General features: G+C 35.0%; 1 protein-coding gene across 5 annotated transcripts in view; it reads left to right on the plus strand.

Moving 5' to 3' along the window:
• The window catches only part of ATRNL1 (attractin like 1), a 432,748-nt gene that overhangs the window by 180,523 nt on the left and 228,326 nt on the right, over window positions 1–23,899 (plus strand). For all 5 annotated transcript variants that reach the window (XM_058841794.1, XM_058841795.1, XM_058841796.1 and 2 more), the window contains 2 exons: window positions 207–285; window positions 1,472–1,629. In XM_058841794.1, the coding sequence (XP_058697777.1) occupies window positions 207–285; window positions 1,472–1,629 (237 nt within the window). The remainder of the gene's footprint in view (window positions 1–206; window positions 286–1,471; window positions 1,630–23,899) is intronic.

A 23,899-nucleotide genomic window follows, 5' to 3' on the forward strand; every position in this document is an offset into this window, starting at 1 on the left:
TGGTGTAGTTATATGTTTAATTTTACCCTGTTCTTACCAAAGCAAAAGAATGAATTGCCTTTGGCAGTGAATCATTACCATTTCTATTTATGTTTAAAATGAAAACTGGAAGATGATTAAAAGGCTGTATTCGGTTCTGTGCAATGGAGTTACATGCAATACATTCTGATATGTTTAGTTAACTTTCTTTTTTTTTTTTTCCCCAGTCTAATAAAAATTTGGATATATCAATTAATGCATCAAACAACTTTAACCTCAATATTACATGGTCTATTGGTTCTACAGGTGAGAGTGAATTTTGGTATGATGAGTTTTTCCCCAAACGATTTCATGATCCTTTGAGCTGTTTTAACCTGATTGTCTCTTTGTTGCTAATTTTGATAATAAAACTTTGCCAAATGTGTTCTTTTGCCATTATCATTATACTGTTATTAATTATATTATTTAATCCTCAGATGATAATTTGCAATCTGAATAAAGCTTCATTAATATGTTGACTTTCTCTCCTATTCAATTAAAATTACTTTGGTAGGAAAAGCTTGTAGCGTATTTAAGTTTTTAAAATGACAGTGTTATGAAATGCTGTGATTTTAATTAAGATAAATTGCTTCCTTAACTACTGCAGAGACTGAGATTTTATTTCTTTGTTTCAGTGTTCAAGCTAAAAATTTAATTATTAACCTTTACGTTGATATCAAACAATAAAGTTCTTCTGTGTATGCTGATAAAAGGAGCTGCTTATCTATTTTTTCCTCCAACTTTGAACCCCATTACTTTTCTTTGTTTTAATTTAGACAGTTTTTTTGAATTGGTTCTATTGACTTTCTGAAAACACATCCAAGGAGAGGCATGATGCTTAAAATGAAATAATTTTAAAAAAAATCTTTTTAAAGAACGTTCAGAGTTTGTCTTAAACTCATTAATTTCTTCAGCAATGCATTTCTGAAGTACTTTACTGTACTGTAGCTAGTAAACTCTGCTTATTCCTTTATTTTAACTTAGCTCAGTCACTTATTTGCAAAAACTGATAAATGTTTATTACTAGTTATGTTACTAACGCTTTCATGAACAATTAAAATTTGACAGCAAAAGTGTAAGATGTAGACAAATTCCCTTTCAGGTTTTATTGAGCTGTTTATTGAAATGAAACATAAATTATGGAGAAAAAGCATATTATCTGTTAAGCTGACCATAATAACTATCTTGTAAAATTCATGTTACTTCTGTCACGTTTCCAATTTGTATACAATTTTTTGACACCAAAGTAATAATTTCTGTGAATTCTCTGTATGTGTATTACATATACTTAATGTGCCATGTAAACTATAATAAGGGGTTGTTTTAGAGGGAAGACACTGAAAGCAATTAAGGATTTATGTTTCTTATGCAAATTTACTTTGTCATCTTTAATGATGATTTATATTTTTCTCAAATATGTATATGTACACCTGATCTTTTAATTTTTTTTTAGCTGGAACAATATCTGGAGAAGAGATTCCTGTTGTTTCCAAGGTTAATATTAAGGAATATAGAGACAGCTTCTCCTGTGAAAAATTTAACTTTCGAAGCAACCCAAACATCACTTTCTATGTCTATGTCAGCAATTTTTCCTGGCCAATCAAAATACAGGTTAGTGACTGCTTTGTGCTTTTAGAGATGTTTTTATTTCAGCTTTACTTTGAATTCAATGATTTCACTCATACAGAAAGTATATGCAAATAGAGTTATTTGCATGCTGTGTTTTCTGTGTATAATAGTCCTATTATGATGGCAATCATAGTGTGATTTTAAGGCTGGGCTGGACAGGGCTTTGAGCAGCATGGCCTAGTGGGAGTTGAAATGAGGTGGTCTTTAAGGTCCCTTCCAGCCCAAACCATTCCATGATTCTGTGATTTTAGCAGTGAGTCAGACTTTAGGCTGTCAGTTTTAAAATCTGAATTTAAATTGTTGAACATATATGTTTAATTGTAATATAACTTTAGCATTTAGATGTAAACACAGAACATGGTACACAAATCTGTGGGCACCTGGGTATTTGAGTGTAATCCTTTGTTAATGATTAGCTTTCGAAGCCCCTGATTTTTTTAAATGTTGAGTGACTGTATCAGATTGCAATATCACAGACTTCAGTTTAGATTAAATATAGTTTATTAGAATTTATGTTCTTCTTTGACTTCATTGGAATCAATTTCATTCAGTATTTTCTGGAGCACTGAGATACTGTGCAGTAGCACACTCAAAAAATCAATGCAATCATGATTCCTCCCTGGCCTGTGAAGTTCCAGCAATATTTATTCTGATGATTACTATGGCTGCACTTGTGAACACAGCGTCCCCTGCACCAATGAAGGAGATTCTTAAGTGGATGAATGGCTTTTGACTATAACTCCCTTACAGAATTAAGTCTTAAAAATTAAATTGCTAAAATGATAAAAAAATTTCGTAATTCCTGATGATTTACTTCAGAAACAAGTACAAGCTGAAAATATTTTGCAGTTAACCATACAAATACTCTACAAAATTTCCATTTTAGTGGGAAAAAGCTTCCACATTTTTGTAAATTACAGAGCCTAAATTTATATATCTATATATAAAAATATATGTAAATAGATATAGGAATATAAATAAAAATATAAATACAAAAGTATGTTACTATATATCTATATCTATATATGTAAAGTGTCCTGGATTAAAGCAGTTGTTTTCTGAGTAAACTGTCAGAGAAATGTTTTTGTTGTGTTATGTAAAGCTAGAGTTGTCTTCATAATACCCGATCAGTGACTGTAAATATGTGTTTACAGTGCTGAAGAATGAATTTATGCAGCTTGCTAACATTCTTGAATGTACTGATTTATTAAAAAACCCAAACAAACCCTGAAGACTAGCTGCTTGCTTTTACTCTTCATATTAGGGGTGTTTTTTACACTCTCTCCCACTTCCTAAGGATTGAACATCTTCATCTGCCAAACAGGCTTAAACAAATCCATGGAGTAATTTCAGGTGTAAATGCATTACCCTCTCTCACCTTTACGGCTGCAAGGTGGCTGTGTTGCCATTGTAAGACAAACATTGTTAAGGTGATGCATTCCTGAGACGTGCAGCTCTGGGGCAGATGCTGGCAGATCTCAGCTCCTTCTTGTGCTGTTTCCACAGCAGCTTAACACCCTGATGAAGGGAATCCCTGATCATTGCTTACATCCTTCCTCTTTGTTTTTTGTTTTTTAAATCATAATTTCCATTGTCTGCCATGCTTACACAACTGGGATTTTTTGTATTTCTTTTTGAGGTATGTTGACATGTATCAGTCTAGACAGTTCTGCCTCAGAGGAGGTGGTGCTTGACTATTGCATAGTCTTATTCCATCTAGAAATTAAGTTACTCAATTTTATGCACCAAGAAAAGAAAGCTAAGGTCCTATTGGGTAAACTATTTTAGGATTTTAATTTTCTCCTCTTTATTTTCCATCCTAAATGAACAGGTTTTTATTTAGCTCTCAGCCTTTTCTAGGCTGTAATTTCTTTTCAAGAAAATACCTGAAGTTAACATTGCCCCTATAGGTTTCTTGTTTTTGGTGCTCTAGCATTAGATAACATCTTCAAATTAAAAATGGAATAGGAAGCTTTTCAGAGAAAACAAATTTTGTTTTATATGCTAATTTTATAATTCTGCATGTAGTATTCTGCATGTACTTTTAAAAGTATATGAAACCTTCTGTTACTTAGGTTTAAGAGCAGGTTCTTTCCAATCCAGAGGCTGAATTTTCCAAGGCCAGTACTAAATCACGTCTAATAGTTACGATCTTCTCCGTCTTCATCACAACATACCAGATTTCACCTTCATAACAGGCAAAAGTGGTTGATATTTGTCTATTTGCACTGCAGTCCTTTTCACTGAAATAGCCACGCTGGGAAAAACCTGGTATTTTGTGTTAACTCACTACTGAAGGCTGTATTTAATCCTGCTAGACCTAAGGAAATTATTATGGCTTTCCTGAGAGGTATTCTGTTCATTTAATAAGTAAGGTAACAACAAGAAGTTTGACACATGCCTTTTACACAATGCTTTTGTAGAAGACTAAGTACTCCAGCACACTGAGCATTTTTCAAGTACAGTCTGAGTACCAGTCCTCCTGTATTTCCATTATTCATCACAACTTGTCGAGAATACATTATATAAAACATGAGTTCCTAAGGAGGCAGAACTAGTGACCTTACCTCCTTTTAAACTGGTATTTGAAGCTGTGTTATTGATGTTATTACCAATGGTGTTATTGGTATTCGTTTCAGCCCTCTGCTCTAGTGCCTCCTGATATGCTGGAGCTGAGATTTCTGGGATTTTTCATTGGGAGGATTTGGGTATTGGAGTTACTGCTCTTTTCTTTTTCTATAGGAAAAGAAGCAGCCCGCCTTATTATACAAGACATTTAGGTTCACTTTCTGTTAAGGTCATCTATATTCTCTCTGGTTTTGCATTAATTTATCTCCAAGATTTTCATGACTATAAGGAAAAACTGTCCATCCCAGCGGGTGATTGTTTATTGGGATCAATGTCTCACAGCTGCTTCCTCAGGTAGTTTTATTATTCATGTTACCTATTCAGCAAGCTTGGATTTCTTTTCTAAAATGTTAATAAATTAGCCAATATAAATAAAGCCACCCTGGTGGCTCTATAACAAAATTTATTAAGAAATATGATTTCTTCGCCTTGAAAAAGGGATATGTCATGATCGGTGTCAATAAAAATAGTTCTTTAAGGTGTACTGGTCTGTGATAGGCAGTGACCCATTTTATTGTTGTCACTGGTGATCCTAATCACCTCAGAATACAAATTCTTCAGCAGTGGATAGCAGTGAATTACTTGCCAAGCATAGAAACTATATAGGAAATTCTCAGTTTCCTTCAGCTGCACTGCTGCTGTCTTTATTGAAATGTACTGCAGGTTCCCATCAGCCAACACCCTTCTGCCCATGGACACACAGCCTGGTGATCTCTGCAGCCCCTGGGGGAAAATGCTGCATTTTAATTTCCTCATGCTCAAGGCATCCTATTTAGCTGTAAAATCTCTTCTTCCTTGAGGCAAGAGGCAGAAATGTGACATAGCTGCATAGGGGTCATTAGAAAGGTGGTGTGGTGGGACATCTTCAGCTTAGAGCTGTTTCCACAATAGATCTACTGTCTATTGACCTGGCTGTAAAATGGGCAGGGGCCAGTTTTTCCTGAGGATTATGTATTATGGCACACAAATGCTGGATATTTCCCTGCTGAATTACTGTAACAGCTTATACTTACACCTTTTGTCCATTTCCTGTCATTCAGAGCTGCTGATGAATAAGGATGGATTAAGGCTCTTAAACTTAACTTGCCAAACTTTCGTAAGCAACAGTAGTTTATGCATCTTTTCAGAGGAAATCTGTATAAATAATGTTTGTTACAGGTGTTAACACAAGTGTCTCAAGTATGAGGATGTGATTTTTCATCCCAACTTCCATTTGACTGTCTTTGACAGCCCCAAAACTTTAGGTGTATTGTGTCTTATATGTCAGTTAAACAGGACTCCATCACAGAATGTTCTGGCCTTAAAATAGGCTTGATTTCTGAACAGAATATATGACAAAGCCCCATAACTTGTTTCTGCTCATTTTTATTTTATTTTGAGAGTCAGTGCAATTCAGACTCCACTGGTAATGGAGTTTGAAGGCTGTAACATTTATTGAAAAGCAGTAACTCAGCCTGTAGCCAGCACCTCAAATAGTGGTCAATGGTCCCTGAAGTAGTAAGCAGTCATAAAGCTTGAGCTTCTGACAGCTATGCAAATATTAATAACAGCAGTCACAACATGTTCTTCAGTCTCAGGAAACTAATTTTATGGCAAGGGATTTTTGTCATTTAAGCTGGTAACAGATGTATTTTCTTTTTTTCCATCATTTGCTCCCATATTCTGGAAAGCAGTGACTGCATATGAAAAAGCAAATACCCTTAAAATGCTGTCCTGGCTGTGGGGCTGATCACTGTCCCTAAGGACAGCAGTAACATTCCTGCTTCAGGATCAGCTGCATTCCTGCACCTATATCTCTTTATAACTGTCAAACTTGTGAGTCTCATCTCAACTTGTGCCTGAGCAGCAAAATTTTCTACCAGTTTTAAAGCTGAATCTGAGATAATAACTGTTCTACTAGTTATTTCCTTTCTTCCCTGAAGTGTAAATGAAAGATTCACGAGTGTCTGAGTTTTAATTGGGAGGGTCAGTTAAAATTGTAACGTTCAGCCTCAGCAGCAAAGCACTGTCAGGCAAAATTAGGTTTGTGTTTAATGAAAAAAAAATAAAATCTTGTTATACATTTTTGAACATAGCACAGTTAAAGTAACATGTTTCCATGGCATAAAACAATTACTGTTGCAGTGAAGTTAGACAGGGTGTGGTGTTCATGTAGAATGCCCTAATGTGTTTGAAAAAGTTTTAATATTTTTAAGCAAGCCTACTTGGAGTTCTGGGGTTTTTTTCTGCACTGTGGCTTCTGACAAAAACTGTCTTTGGTGCCCTGTGTTGGTTTGTACACCAGAACAGAATAATGAATTATGGTGAAGATTTACATTTTGTTTGTAAGTAGCACAATAAATAATCAAAGCTACTTCATATATAAATCTTCAAGTGACTTTTTTTTTTTTTTTAAAGCTAAAACTAGTGTTCCTTCAGTTTACTGGCTCCTGTTTCAAAATTGATTTCTTTTCCCTGTTAATAGCCTGTGTGTAGCAACTGAAGGAGGAGTGTAATGTAAATCAAGAAGCATATCTACCCTTGTAATAGAATTTACTGTGTAGTATAATTTATTTCAGCTTTTTTGTTATTGTTTTGGACTTCATTTGAATTTTTAACATTCATGAGTGACTTACATGTTGCAAAAGCTGCAAGAAGTAAAACTTGTCAGTCACTGCCATTAGAAATTACAACAGTATCACAACCCTAATAAATAAATTAACAAATAAAGATCAGATCTTTTTGGGTTTTAAGGCCTTCCTGAATTTTGCTAAGATGATGATTGTGGACCCTTTGCTTGGAAAATGTGTATTTATCCACATGAGCTGCGTTTGTAGCTGTGCCACCAGTGATTGCTTGCCTAAATTTAATCCCTATGATTTATGGTGAACAATTCAATTTCTAAGTGCCTTAATAGTTTTCATAGAGGCTGCTGAGTAACTGCATATAGCAATGTATGGAGACACTATAATTCCTGAAACACTAAACAGGTATTGATGATGAAGTGGATGCATTAACTTCCAAAACGACTTCAATGTTTTCTTACAGTAAATGTAAAATCCCTGTTTAAAATAGGTTTGAAAGTAGTATACCAAAACAAAAACCTGGGAAAACCATTGAAATAATTTAGTGAAAATTCTGCAAGGAGCAGGAAATTCTGTCAGAACAGAAAAAACAACAGGAATAGAAGCAACCTGCAGTACAGGGTGGATTTGTTTATAGATGACCGAGGAATAGCCTGAAATGGACATATATGTGTAATTTCATTTTTCAGTAGGGATGATGATATTGATCATTAAGAAAAGTCAGGATTAATAAATAATAATAATAATAATCAGAGAAAAATAGAATCATTCAGGTTGGAAAAGGCCTCTAAGATCATTTGGAGCAACCTTTAACCTTACACTGCCAAGTCCAGCACTAAACCACATCCCCAGCTGTCACATCTACACATCTTTTAAACGCTGCCAGGGGTGGTGATTCCACCATTGCCCTGGGCAGCCTGTGCCAACGCTTGACAGCCCTTTCTGTGAAGACATTTTTTCCCAATATCCAATCTAAACATCCCCATTTTCAACTTGATGCCGTTTTCACTCATCCTCCACTTTGCTGTGAAAATTATGCTCAACGAAGCTGGATGCAAAAGTTATGTTTAATGTGCTTGCATTTTGCATCAGGTCCTATCAATCCTGGACTCTGAAAAAAGAGAAATTGCAATGCCAAAAGCAGGAGGGTGAGAACATGGGACAAGAAGTGCAAATGCAAGTTCCTGTCTCAATGTTAAGAAGGAAGTGATCCAAATAACAAGGGATTTAGTGAATTAAATCTATTTAGTAAACTAGTGCTTTGGAAGAGATTTTGAAGGAAGATTGTGTATGTATAGTGTTTAGCATTCTGTCAGCTTTTATGTGTTGGATATAGGCATTAAATTATACAGGGAATTAGAATGAAAGAATATATATCTAAAGAAACTGGGATCTCAATAACAGATCACAAGGCTGCTCAGGATACATTTGTGCTTCAATATTCTGTCAAAGTGGCTGATCTAATCACCTTTCTACTCATAGCATTTAGGTTGTTAGACAGCAAAAAATCTGGAAATTCAGGTTTATATCTTTCATGGTATTGGTTTTTATATATGAATAAAATGTATTAAATGGACTTTTTGCTCTATACTTATTTTTAGGAAAAAAAAAACCCTCTTCTACGGAGAAATTAAAAATTATTTTCAAATTTAATTCAGGACAGCAGCATGAAAGTAAAATTTAATTTCCTTCAGTGCTAGTATCTAAAGCTGAACTCAATTCTGGTTTTGAACACATTAAATACCATTGTTAAAATTCTCAGTCATAGTTACATTATTACAGGTATGTCTGTTACATGTACAATTATTGCATTTTAGAAAGTACTTGAAAATTACTACCCAAATGGGGACTGCTACAGTAATTATGGTTACTTTTTTCTTTCTTAGGCAATCAAATATAATAACAGAAACCTACTGGTTCTTGCCTTGGAAAATGGGCTATCTATAATATCTATAATTTATTTTCTTGTAATTGTAAGGTCAGTTGTATGGAGAATAAATACCAAGGCTGTATAATATGCCCCAAAGGCTTGATGTGCTCAAATCCAGTACAGCATTTTCCAAAATGCTTCCCATGAATCCTAAAGTATTGCTAAAATGAGGAGGTGTTTCCTGATTATTAGATTATACCTTTCTTGCTTTAAATAATGCTAAAACAGTTAACATTTGTCTTGAAATGTACCAGAACAAAGCTTCCATCCATATCATGCCAACTTCCATGCCACTACAATAAATGTCAATATTCTATTCATTATTTTTCCTGGTACATTTCTTTTTTCCAATCACTTTAGGAAAGGCCTAATATGAGCCACCAGAATAGCTGTAAATATTTAACATTGTTGATGTATTTCTGAGAAAGCAGAAGCCCCCTTAATAGTTCAGCTGATGATTTAAGGGAACCAAAATACATAATTAAGAGCTAATTAGTCCTCAGTGATGCATAGTTTTAATTGGTGTATAATTTGAATGTCTGTGATAAGAACTCATGTAACTGATGTGCCACTTGTGTAGGGCTTTCTTTTCCAGGCATCATCTACTGGTAGTTATATACCATAATAGAGATGTATAGATATGGTATTTGCTAATAAAAATTATCTCCCTATGATGATTAGCAAGTAGATATTGATGTTTTCCCCCTGTAATCTCCATTTCTCTTACATACTTACTGAAGTAAATTCTAGTTAGATAATTTAGAATGCATTAAATTTTTTTTGCTTCCAGATAGTTTATGTTTTTTCAGGACTTTTGATTAGCTCTAGAAAAATAAATCAATTATTCATCTTGGGATTTGAGGTGGGAACTTATTGTGGGTTATAGAAACCTTTTGTTCAATAACAAGAAAAAATCACTTTGAAATATTAAGATTCTCCCTGAAGAAAACATCTATGTCTTGTTGAACTGCAGAAGCCTATAAAGGTCATACACAGTGGCTTCAGAATTATTTGAAAGTAAATGTTTGGCTCATAGGGCATCAGAATGGAAATAGGAAACTGGTGGGAGAGAATAGGTATTTTCAAACTATTTATCATGACTGTCAGAAGGATTAATACAACCTTAGTTGACTTCTTTGATCAGGATTTTATAGAAAAATGTGGGCAATGTATGGGATTTCTGATTCTTATAGCTTTGTTTAAATTTCGGATTTCTGCCAAATCCATGTTATTCAACATTTCATAGTAAACAAAATATCAGTGGCCCAAAATCAATTAAAAAACTTTAGTGTATGGGGTTTGTGAGGAAGACTTCTCTAGAGGCCCACATCTGCTGAGCAGTGACGACGATGATGATGATGATGATGATGATGATGGGCCTCACCAACACCACAGAGGTTCTGATGTGGACAGGAGCTTCAGGGTTAGGAGGAGCATTTCTTCTGTCTCCTCAGCTACTCTGGCTCCAGGTGTTCTTGTCCATCATGGAATTGTCCTGCAACAGCAGCATGTGGGCACTTGTGCCATGACCTGGGGGCTGAATCTGACCTCTGAGCACTGAACCAACAAGGGGATGGTGAATTCTCTCTGAGCCAGTGAAGCTGGGAAAAGAACTTTCCAGTGCTATGTAGCCTTGACAACACTGGTTGCAAATAAAGTTCTGGTATTTTGTTTAAAGCTTCAGAGCTTAATTCCTCAGGCTGTGGCAAAATAGCTAAAATCGGTAGGAGTGCGTACAGCTGAGTTTGCAGGGCTCTCTAAATTCCAGTTTTCCAAAAGCACTGAAGCTTCAAGAGTTGAGACTGTTTTATGTGGAGGAGCATCCTCAGGAGTGAGCTGAGGTGTCATCAGCACCCTTGGTGCTACCTTAGATTAAGCAGACATTCACGCTTAAGAGTGGTTATTTTAGTTAACCAGTATTTTTGGTGGCACTCCAATGTGTAAGAGTTTTGGCAGTCACACATGCAAGGAGATAAACTTCATATCTGCTGCTAGAAACAGTCTTTGAGAATGGAAAATAGTTGCCATATATTGACCATTTTTCTTGTGGCGATATTTTATTTATATATTTTTTTAATAGCTCTATATTAATCTCTGAACCATTTGGCCTGCGTAATAATTTCTGTGATGAAATAACAAAATGAAAATATTGCTCAGTGAGACTCCAGGATTTAAAAAACCAGAGCCATTCTGTGGTTCCTCGTGGACAAACTAATGCATATGTGGGTTGAGCTGAGCTAACCAGTGTGAATGTATGCAGAAGTCACAGATGCTTTTCCTGAGAAATGCAGAAAAAGCAGCACAAAATTGAGTAGGGTCACAAGCTCTTTGTTTATCAAGAAGACAAGCTCAGACCTGCAAACTTATTGGGCAAATTCTGGGGAGGTGCTGTGCTCTCTGGCAGTTTACAGTGTGAATGTTCACGTCTTCAGACTGTGGAAGAGGATGATAGGGTCATGGTTCTGTTTGGTTTTACTATGAAATGCTGATTGTTTTATTTTCAAATGCTTTAAGGACCTTTAAACTGTGATAATGATGCAATTTAAAAATAAAATCTCTTGAATTCTTTATTATCAGGAAGCTAATTTAATGTATTTTGAGGAACACCAAAAGAAAACCCATAAACTGTTTGTTCTGTGTTAGACAAACATATTTAGTGCCTTCAGGGAGACAGGACAAACAATTATCATACACAGCCAGATAAGCATATTGAGCAAAAGGGTAAAGAGCTTGCTGGTCATCTGCTTTTAAAATCTGGTTTTAAGTACATTAGCTACTTGTCATTACTTTTTCATGTAAGCATTTGATTTCATTGCTGCCTAGGTGTTACATCTCATAGATGATAAATCCAGAAGGGTCTGCTTTGGTCATATAATTTGAAATGAGACATAAACTAAAGCATAGGCTTTCATAAATTAATTGCAGTTTGAACTAGATATACTAGAAAAAAAACCCCAAATCACTTTAGGCCTTAATATTTCTATAAAGGGGATGTGCACGTGACTTCTGCTACATAGTTCTGGCTGACAATTATTGCCACTGTTCAAAAATATTTGATTCATGGTAAGCGTACCTTTCCAAGGGCTACTCTTGAGATATAATTTTGTGCTAGAAAGAAGAGCTTCCTCCTGTAAAGGATGTGATGTTGTTGCTAATACCATATACTCTATCACCTTTTTTTGGCTTTTCTCTGAACCCTCCAATGTTTCAGTATCCCTTGGGTGCTGTGGGTGCCAGAGCTGGGTGTGCTTTTCCAAGTGTGATTGGATCTGTTTTGGATGCAGAGTTAATGATGTACTTGAGGAGGCAGAAAAGGGGTTTTTCAGCAGCTCCCTCATGGACACACTGTGCTGCTGAGGGAAGCAGAGCAGCCTTAGCTCCATCGTTCCTACTCTTTCTTTTTGTGACTCCCATCCAACATTTTTTGCTGCATTCAATATTTTCCTCTCTACACCCAGGAGTACCACAGCTCCTTCATCACAGCACTGAGAATTTAATGATTATCTACCACAACTCCAAATGTTTTTCAATGTCACTAAGTCCAGAATAACATCCTTGAGAATGATCTTCATTCTTTGATTCCACATTTATATTACCAAATCCAGTTTTACTACTCTTACCTTTCCCTTATCCTCCTATACACATGGCTTTGTAAGTGACCTATTATTTTCACTTTCTTTCCTCAGCATGCCAAATCAAAGCATATTAATGATGATATTGTTTTATTGCAAGTTATTGACAGAAGCTTTAAATAGCACTAGAAAACTAAGATCTAAGAATCTTGCTGTGCCTTGCATTAGAAACACATTTGTATAAACATGAATCACTATTTGCAATTACATTTTACATTAGTTAAAGGTTTAGTAAGTGCTGTGCTGAATTTTTATTCTTGTGTCTCAAAGTGGAGGTTTCGTCAGGAGGATTAATACAGTCTCTTCACATGTAGAAACAGGAAAATATCCAGAATTACTGTAAGTTCTGTTAATCATATTGCTGTGGATGTGTTAGGAATAGGTTAGGAGATGCAGAAATGGAGTGCAGCAGTCTCCTGTGAAAACATGGAAGAGCTGCTGGTTGTAGAATACTTGTTTGGAACACATATAGTCTTAAAGCTGATAAAATTAATTTTTAGACCAACATGCTCTACAGATTTTTCTATTCCAGTACTACATTATTATTTATCTTATGTGATTTTTATTCATCGCTCTCATCTTTCACTGCTAGCTTTTCATTAGCGTCCTTCACAAAAACTGAGGAAGATGAATCTTGTGTCTTTCTCTCCTTCCATTTTTGTTTCACAATGTCCTCATTTTACTTTCTTGTCTTTTCTTTTTTATTATTATTCCTTACAGTGACAAGAAAAATACACAAGACTGACATTATTACAGATTGCAGTCTTGTTAAAATTGCCATATTAACTGTGAGGCCAGGTAGTGAAAACCTATTCAAGCTGTCAGATATTCTCAAATGAGTGAAATAAAAGCTGTTTGTATGTGTGTAGAATCATCATTTGTCTCCTAATACCATCTTAGTGCAGGCTTTGAATTGTTTTCATTTAAGGTAATTTTGGTTTTGTTCTGTTCTCAGTGGTAGGGTCTGAGAAATTCTTTGCTGCGTACATGTGAGCGGTTTGCAGAAATGACTAATTTTCACGGATAAAAGTTTGGTTTTAGTTATCTCTAGGGGAAGTGTCAGAATTTCTGACTCTGGGAAACAGAATAGTTTATAGATGAACCTCTCAAGGTCTTGGGTCCAGCTCTCTGCTCAGATCAGGGCAAACTTCAAAGTAAGGTCTGATTGCTCAGACCCTTATCTAGTAATTTCTTTTTTCCTGCATTTGTTGAAGGTTCTGTCCATTGTATCTAATCCTCTTTCTGTCCACCTCTGAGAAGACTTTGGGTCCATTTTCTCTACAACTTACTCATCCTTTCTTTGCCCTCCTGTCAAAACATTCAAAGTTAATGACTTCTCTGTATAGTAAAATGTGAGTTCCATGAATTTGCAGAAGACATTCAGATCAACACCAGGAATTCAGTGCAATTCACTGCATTCTCCTTGAGAGTCCCTCCAACCCCCAGGCTTTAAAAATAATGAAAATAGTTATAAATTTGAGATAATTGTTTTAAATAATACATTGTGTAATATAAATGCAAGACAGTTTCTTTTGGTATTTATTCAGCTGTTGGGCATTTTGACCCAAACATTTATATCTGCTTTTCTAAAGAAAAAAATATTACTTAAATGGCATGTGGATAGCCTCCCTTTTTTCCCCCATTTTTGGCATGTTTTTTTAAATTTACATTCCTGGATTGAAAATTTGACTGTGCTTGTGTGTCCAGACTAGAGACTGGAAAGAGCAAGGATGGAGTACATCTCTTAATGGTTCAACCCAATTATCTTAGAGGTATTTTACAACTTAAAAGACTTCATGAATATTATTCAGTAGTAGCAAGGATAAAAAGGGGGGAAGAGTGTAAAACTGCATTTAAACTGATATATAAAGGTAGAAATATACAATTTTTTATTGCTGCTGTTAGACTTTGTAGTGGAGGAGGTGAGATGTAATTGGAGAAAGGATTCATGAGCTGTTTATTCAGAGGTTGAAAATGAACTTTTTGACTGTGCTTTCTCATTGGGGATGCATTATTGTTCCACCCCTAAGCCTGAACCTGGTGTAAATGTGTCACTGCATCCATGCCAAAATGAAGGCATTCAGTGACATTTGGAAGTCCTTTAGTCAGCTCTTCAGTGAGGATTCAGCAACAGACGTGCCTCAGTCACAGATGTATCAGCACTCTTGTGGTTAAGACCCATGTGCACCAGCAAGAATAGATTTTTCCTTTTCTCTTGCCCTCTCTTTAGGCATTAGAAAAGGCAAAAAGCTATTTAATTTACATCATAACTGTATTAACTACTGTAAGCTGATAATGCTTTTTTTGTAGAGTGATTACATTGTTGTTTTGTTGTTTTTATTTTTTTTTCCAAACTAATTGCACTTCATTTATATTCTGTGGGCATTAACTGCAAAACTTGATTTGTTTTGAAAATCTTTTTTAGCTGTATTCATCTGTGGTAAGGCAAGTGGTGGGAAGGAAAAATCAATTGCAGCTGTATTATTTGCAAAGTAATCAATTCACTTCTCCATTCTAACTAGAAGAGGCATCCTGAGGAGCTGGGAAAATTACACTAATCTGATATGTTTGGATCTTCGTTTCATTGTAAGGACTGATACTCATCTCCTTACATCCACCTCCTTTGAATTTTATTTAAAGTTCACATAGATAAGGCATACTTGAACACATCTTGAACGTGGATATAACCACCCTGTTCTTTTGACAGTACTTTGTCTTTTTTGGTCTTATTTTGGCTTCTCTTTAATTCATTTTCTGTAGTCATTATTTGGACCTGAACAATATCTAAAATTATGTGTTTAAAGTAATTTATGAAAGGGAAGGAAACTTCTCAGTCCTTGGTTTTCATGCATATTATTCCAAATATTATTCTATCCAAGATTTCATTCCATTATTAATATTTTCATTAAAATAAATTTTACTTGTTTTTATCAACTCTTGATGTAATCAGTAATTTACAAAAAGTGAAGGTCTAAAAAGTTTATGGGCTGGGCTTCAAGTCTTGCCAATACACATGGAACAATGAAGTGTTTTAATGACACAGTATCTATATAGGCTCAGAGCTGACAGTAATCTTTTCCATTATCAGGATAAGTTAAACCTGAAATCATGTAAGCAAATGTTTTCATAAGCTCCTCTATCTGTTTTAAAATAACATTTTAATAATTTAACATTTTAATAATAATAATTTCCTCATGATTTGAACTTAAAATAGTTTCACAATTCCTTTTTTTCCCCGTATATAATCATTCTGTTCAGACACATTTGTTTTTGTGCAAACATTGTCTATGACATCAGTAGCTCTTCATTCTTCCTGGTGTATATTCCCTTTTTTGTATTTATACATGGCAATCCTATTCCCTGTCAGCCTTTTAGCTGGCAAAGCAAGCTCTTTGTGTTTGTCTGTTTAAGATTCATTTTCTGTTCCCCTCCTGGCCACCCTAATGGCTCTTCACCTTCTGCTTGAGTCTTTCAGTAGAGTGACAGCGCAGGGTACAGTTATTAATCTGTCAAAACATCCTTTTGCAGTTAGAAGATTAAATTGCACAGTACCATTGTTATCATTACAATTTTGGTTACTCCATTAAGATGCCTCACATTCCATTTGTATTTTTCTTTATGCTTGGCTGGTGTGGTTGGAGGAAGTTGCTTTAGCTCTGTTTATTCTACACCTGTTGTAGCTGAATGGAAAACAGGACTTCTGTTTAAATAATAATAATAACAATAACAATAATAATAATAATAATACATTCTCATAATAATTTAACTTGAAATAATAAACTGATTTTGTTTGAGGTGACAAATTTTTATCAGTTAAGGAAACCAGTGAAATTGGAGTGCCTAATTGCATTTTGTAGATGCTTTGTCATAGGAGTACCAATGTGAATTTATACTCCTGAGTTTGCAAATACTCTATAAGATCATTAACTGGCCTTTCATTTGTGGGATTTTTTTGCATGGTTTATCATTCACAGTGATAAATTGCATGATATCATAATGTTGAACTAACAATTTCTGTTTAGGTCCACTTGCATGCTGTCTCCATTATCACAAATACTGAGTTACTGCAGTGACATTCACTATGTGCAAATTAAGTTGTATGTGAATTTTTATTTTTCTAAAATAACCTACTCTTAAATTCTTGCTTATATTTTTAAAACTGTTTCTGGGTTCTTCTGTGATATTTAAACATCACCTTTGTTTAACTCCAGTCAGTGTGGTGTAATGAAGCAAATTGTGGTGGAAGGGATTTTTTATTTTGCTATTTTTAGTTTTAACTGATAATTATGGAAGATACAGTTGTGACAATTTACTAACAATGTGATATTAGGTGTGCTTAGGTTAATTGTGTTTTTTATCAGAAAGGACAAAGGAAAATGCTACATCATTGCAATGACACATTTCCAGGGTTTCTATAGGGAAAGATTCAGTTGTTATTAATTGTATACAGTGCCAATGCTATGGTTTTTAAAGGCTTTTTGAACCTACAACATAGCATAAGAAAGTTATTTAAATGATCATACTAAATAATATTATACTGTAAAAATTCTACTGCTTAGCTGACACCTCTTGTATTAACAGCGTTCAGACAGGAACTCGGGATACAAAGAGAACAAAATGAAAAGGCCTACAAAGTCATAAACCAGGATTAGTGGTGGTGAAGAACAGTGTTTTAAATAAATTTTTTAAAGGAGTCCTTTTACTCTATTCAGCTTTTCCTTGTTTTAACTTGAGAGTTCCGAGCATAGTAAAAATTGCGAAGAGGTTTAGGAAAAATGACTTAAGACAATACTGAAGTGAGTTCACTTGTTAAGAAGACTTAAAAGGGTGATGCTGCAGCTCAGGTTGTTTGAGTGATGATGGGGGAAGGAGATGGAGAAAGGGAGCAAGAAGAACAAACAGGACTTTATATCAGTTGGAGATAGTTTAGACAAGCTGAAAGGAAAGGTGGCACAGACAGTTTCTAAAATCTCTGAAACCGGATGTTTTAAACAAAGGAGTTATATAAGCACCTCTCTGGACAGATTTGATTCCCCTTTGGGGAAGCAGGTATCTCCCATCTGCTGTACTTGATGTGCTTTTGTTGTGTTCTCTGTGATACAATTTTCTTTTTCCAATACTTGATGACTTTTTTTCCTTTGTAATGTGAACAGTTTCTAACAACAAAAGTGAAGTGAAACCATTCTTGACATCTTACTAAATAATTGAAATAATCCTTTTTATGATATGACACATAAGTGTCCTACAAGCCATCCTGAAGAATTATGGAGGGAAAACAGTAGTGGCCGTGAAGAGTGTTTACAATTATCTCTGACATTGTTATGAAGGAGCAATAATTTACAATTTAAAAAAACATTTCATAGAAGCAGTGATTACTACAAAGCAGTTAATGGGCTTCAGAAAAGGAGGATTAAACTGGTCCATTTTCAGCTTTGTAAGTTTTCTGTGAACAGTTTAAAAACAAATGAAGCTGGTCTCTTACCAATTGACTCTTCTTTCACTGCCAGTTTGTTGACACTTAGAGCCCTTTGCTCCACAAGGAACGAGAATACAATTGGTCTAGTACATGGTCTTTAATTGAATTGACTATTTCGCCCTGCTGCTCTGGGAATTAATAAATTGCTACAACCTTCTGTTCTGAAAGTTAGTGGGGGGTTTTTGTCTTTTGTCTTAGGAATAGAAAGAAAGTATGAAAGAATAGCATTCAGAAGTGGTTAGAGATATCACTGAATTTGTTTTGACTAATCATATTATTGCAGTCTTAATTCTGTGAAATATTTTAGAAATTAATCAGTGGTTACTGTCATTTCTTTTTTTGGTTTAATCATGCAGATAAAATAAACTTTCATATTCAATGTGCCACTTACAGTAGAATATAATTGAGTGTTTCGAACTTTCAGTAGCAAAGTTATTCCTTCAATCTGAAAATATTGCTAAGGAGAATCTTTTTCTTGACCACTTAATGTGAACATTAGTACATTAATGTTTCTGTAAAAGGTAGTTGACCTGCAGACACAAAATGAATGACATTTTATTTTCAAACAGATTAAAGGAAATTCCCAAAGTTGTTATTTAATCAAGAAATTATGACAGGAGTAATTTTTTTTTACAACCAAATCAATATTTTTGTTGATAATTACTAATGCACTGCCCTCTTCCTCTTCTTCACAAATATGTTTTCCATTTATCAGATTCTGTAAGTCACAGATCATAACTGCATAGCATTTTTAGGTCATCTGGATGTTTGGGCACTAATTTTCTGAGAGGTTGGGGCATCTGGGTACTCTGAATGACTTTTGTGATATCAGCCTTTATTTATCTTTGATTTTATTTCATATCCTGTTACGAATGGATTCTTTACAGCTATTATAAAGCAGTGGAGAAAATTCAAGGGGTTGCTCTGCTGACATACACTGGGGAAATGCAAAGGGATCACCCTCATTTGTTTCACAGAATCATCACATGAGTTTTGGAGAGCTCTTGGGTTTATGTGTCCTCTGAATCCATGGCAGGTTGTACTGAGGGATCTAGTGCCACACTGCAAAATTTACATACAAACCTATTTTTATAATTTTTGCTCTATTTTAATCTCAATATGAAAATAATTTTTTAGTTGTTAGTGAAAACCTTATACAAATCAGCATAAAAACATGATTTAGTAAGTGATGGAAAGAAGCCTATTCTCAAAGAAGAGAAGCTGTGTTATAGTGCTGAAAGTGAACTAATGGCTTTAATTACTTTTCTCAGTTTCTTACGTTTTTTTCCCCCCATTATGATGTCTGTAAGTAAATGTAAGTAAACTTGCATCTGTCTTTGCATGAAATAAACAGATTTTTCAGCAAATTTTAAAATGGGTATGTAATCTGAGGAAAACTGCCCTTGTGCTTTTATTAAGGCACCAGACATTTTGGGGAGTTAACTGGCAAATTTCCAGCTGCTGCAAGGGGTAATATTTGATTAACCTCTGACCAGACATAAGTGTGTCCATCAGGGTATACAAAAGTGGTGTTAAACTGTTTCATCATGCCTTGAAAATCTTTGCTTCCCTGGGCTTTTACTGTGCTCTGAGAAGGTAAGGATGTTGTTGAATGAGACTCAGAATTGCACACTAGAACTCAAAAGAGAAACAAAAGCTCTCAGGTTAAAGCTAAAAGGTTTCAAGAGGAAAACTAGAGTGGAGATTCCTTCAGGCCATACACTGAGGTTGATCTTGTCCTGAAACAACTAATGGCAGAAAAGGAAAGACATGGAAATATGTAGAAAAACAATATTATGAGGGTTGATAAGAAGATCATTTTATTGATTGCAGTTTTTATAATTGAAATATCTTAGAAGTCAAATTAATTTCAATTATTAAACTTATATATTGGTGAAATTCAGTTTTGGGATTAGTGAAAGTGCAGCTGTGAGGAAAATGTGTGATAAGCAAAAGAGTGCTGTGTTTCTACCAAATGTGACTTTCAAACAGAACGTTCTTTTTCTTATGTCCTTGTCTATTTTGGTTTTCATGTATGTTGACAGTTTTGCTGCCTAACAGTGTAAACTGTTTCTCTGTTTCATCCTTTTTTTTGCAAAGGTAGCTGATATGAAATGCATATAAAATACCTTGTGAAGAGCCTTGAACTGACCCAAAATTTGTTGAGGTCAAAATCAGAGATAGTATTACTTTTATATAACTGAGTGTAGTATATTAAAAAATGTATGGTAGGATTTTAAATCCTAATTAGTGCTGTAATTTTATTTTTGTTTCAGTTGTTCCAAGTGTAAGACATTTGTACCATTGGGCTCCATCTTGCAAAGTAATCAGTAATCACCTCATGGTCATCAAGGAAATTTTCAAAGCAAAGCTTAATCACTTAAAATTCCATGCTCTAATTCCAGGTTTCTGTAATAATGTGGTCCCATATTTATGTACGCATTTTTTCTCCCAGTGAAGCATTCCAATATTCAGAAACAGGAAGAAAAAAGGAATTTTCTGTCTTCATCAGTCATCTTGCCATCCAAAACAAAAGCCTCTTTAATTTGCTGGGCAGCAGTTGTAGATGTTTAGTGTAAAAAAACATAATTTTTGATTATTTTGTTTCCCTTTGAATAATCCCTTGTCTGTACAAACAGAATATTTATAATAGCTCTGGTTTGAGCATCATTGTACTGTGTGTAGTTATATATCTACTTTTTTTAGTCTGAAGTTGCGTGCAAAGATCTTCTCAAGGAAAAAAGTAGACTTGCTATTATTTTCCTGCTGTCAAATAAGTCTATTTCTCTTCCTACCCCATCAATAATCTCATTTCCAGCCATTTTCTTTAGAGTTTCCCTTTCACAGAAGCAAAGGACTTTAAACATGAACATTTTTCTAGTAGAATTCCACTGATAAGCAAAGTTGTCCTTCCTGTCCTGAATCAAAACTGTAAATAGTCAAGAAAAGGAAATAATTTCCTCTTTCTCAGCTGTTTTCTGTGTTAGGAATCCAAGCTGCCTTTCAGCAGCTGCTGTTCTGGGTGGTGCCCATGGTGTCAGCAGTGCTGCTCTGCAGGGTGGTGCCAGGTACAGCATCCAGAGCATCTGCTGCTCTGGCTTCTGCTGGAGCAGCACTGGAATGTTGGCTTTGTCTGTTTCTCCCCCTTAACTTCCAAAGGGCTTTTAAAATAATATTTTTTAAATTTTAGTAGAAATTCTTTCACTTGGGAAATGTGTAATGCAAGCCTTTTAACTCAGCTTTCAAAAGCATTATTGTATGTTTATGTATAAAATCTGGCTTTAGCATTAGAGATCTTCTGTTAATTTAGGGTAATTTTTTCCTGTCTCTTATGTATTTTGTTTTCAAACCCATGTCATTGACTACTAAGTCAAGTCATTCATTCATGTCTCAATGAAAACAAATTCTTCCTGTGGTTGGGGGCTCTGATGAGTAGCCTGAGTATTGCATATTGATTGCTCACAAATCACTTTATATGTGAACTCCTTATTTTTGCTTTGTGATGCTACAGAAGGTATATTATCTTTTATAAAGGGTTGTGTGCAGTTAATAGAAAAAAAATGGTATGTGGAATTATTATTCTTTTTATTCTCTCAAGAAAAAAGATAGGTGATGTTTGTTCAGTTAGGAAAAACTAAACTGTATGGATTTATGAAGCTTATAGGCCATTTTGAGGCATTTTCAGAAAATGCTTATCTACTGACCTTGTATGAGACATGTCTGCTAGAAAAATTAGATTCATATGACACTAAAAGTTATAGATTTAAAACTATTTTTCCTCATAACACAACCATAAAAATTGGCTGCAAAATAGCATCAGTTTTCTGCAGTAGGAATTTAGTAATCCTCCTTTCACCAGAACCAGATTTCATGTAGTTACAAAACTGATTTAATGTAAGCCTGAACTAATTTTTCACAAGGACTGTGTCAGTATTCGAATAACTTGTTCACCAATATTAAACCTGTTTTATTTAATACCTTCCCCTTGCCTATTCTATTGTACTAGAAATAAAATATGTCAGGAAATTGGTGGTAGTCATAGGAAGATAATAAATTGAGAAGAGATAAACTGAGTGGCATATACAGATATTTCAATCTGAATATGGCCTGGTGGGTACAATTTCCTGATGCCATTTACTTTTCATTTATATATGTAAGTATATATATAAATGAAAATATAAATAAGGAGACTATATGTATGTTCCTGTACATAATTATTCCCATACATTTCCATATTCATTTCTCTATACAAGTCAGAATTACTTCAGTGTCAGAGCAGTAGATTGTAACAGTTCTATTTATCCAAAAGTTGAATTAAATCTGTCCATTTGGGTTTTTCCTATGGAACACTTTGTTAGTGAAATCATCATTGGTGGAAAAGCGTGAGGGGGTTTAATGGGCTCATCTGGATGTGGGACAGCAAGTTTCTTGTTGGCACAAAAGCAGGAGCTGGATGAGCTGTGCCAAGGGGCTGTGCTGGCATCCAGGAGGAGCTGGAGGGGCTGGGGGAATGGGCTGGCAGGAACCTCGTGGGGCTCAGCAAAGGGAAGTGCAAAGTCCTGCAGGGAGGCAGGAAAAGCCACGAGCCAGCAACACGCTCAGAGGACAAAGGTGACCTGGGCTGGCTCAGGCATGGTGCTGCCAGCAGGTCAAGGGAGGTGGCCCCAGGGACAGAACTTATAATGTAGCTTGATTGTTTTCATGGCAGTTTTAAATTTTTTCGTGAATATTGCAGCATAAAATTCCAACTAAATTGCCAGATTAATTATTTTAATCGACCTTTATAGCTTTAGTGTAAGTATAGCCATGTAATTAGCAAATGGCAGTTACTGATAGGTTTATCCTGATTTTTATCATTCTTTTATTTGTGAAAATGTGTTAAGTACAGCTTCTCATAGCTTAGCTTTTACTGCTTACCTGCCTTAATGTAAAGACCAGTAAGTACAACATAGTGAAAGAAGGGAAAAAAACAGGTGACATTTTGGTGCGTGTTTGCATGGTTCTTTACAGTGTCCTTTCATTGTGCTTTCACTCAGTGCTGGAAGATCTCAAAAGCAAAAAGATCAGAGAACTCTGTAAGGTCTCAGAGTGATAATCACATGATAAAAAAAATTAAACTTCAAACACAAGTACCCTCCTCTTCTGAAGAACAGCAGTCGTAGCCGTATCTTTCACAAGGATAAACCCATGTCAGTATGGCCTGGTGTATAAATTATGAGTACATTTCTAGCTCAGTTTGTTTGCAAAGGGAGAATTATTTTGAATTCTAGAAATTTATGATATAGAGTTAATTGGCATGGATAGCAGGTTTAATTTTATTATCATTTGCTTGTATGGTTCCTAATATTGTTCAATTCTGCCTTTGGGGAAAAAAAGCAAACCAAACCCTCCCCCCCCAAAACTACTGTAGCTTAAATATTAGTAACTTAAGAAACTTAAATACTTTATATTCTTATGCAATAGTCTACTAATCAACATTTATATATCACAGCGAAAATTAAATTAAATTAGATTGAAACTAAATTACAAGGTCCTGAGTAAATTGGATTTGGTAATTTACTACTGAGTCAATCTGCAACTGATGTCATAATTTAGATTTGCCTCTTATGTGAGAATGATGCCAAGAATTATTCTTCCCTTTGCAGTTTCAATTTGTGAGTGTGAAGAATAATGATCATGTTTGAAGTAGAAAACTAGTAACTGGCCAGATGTTAATAATGAATTTGTAAAGATGCCATTGCAGGTCTGTCAGCTCTTCTTTTCTTGAACTTGAGAGACAAAGCTGGGACTCAGGGACTCTCAAGAATGCTCAGACTAAGAGATGTCTCATGGTTTGTTTACATAAAACAGACAGGATTCAGGACGAAGGAGAAATGTTGCAGATGTCATATTTAGCTGTATTTATAATTACTGGGTTTTTGTGCATTAAATGCTGCCTTGAGAGCTTTAAGGAATTTTTAGTTTTTGACCACTGACCTGTTTATCATTTATCACCCTAAATTCTGACAGCTGGCTTACTTCC

The sequence above is a fragment of the Poecile atricapillus genome, chromosome 6 (assembly GCF_030490865.1).
Source record: "Poecile atricapillus isolate bPoeAtr1 chromosome 6, bPoeAtr1.hap1, whole genome shotgun sequence".
Lineage (NCBI taxonomy): Eukaryota > Metazoa > Chordata > Aves > Passeriformes > Paridae > Poecile > Poecile atricapillus.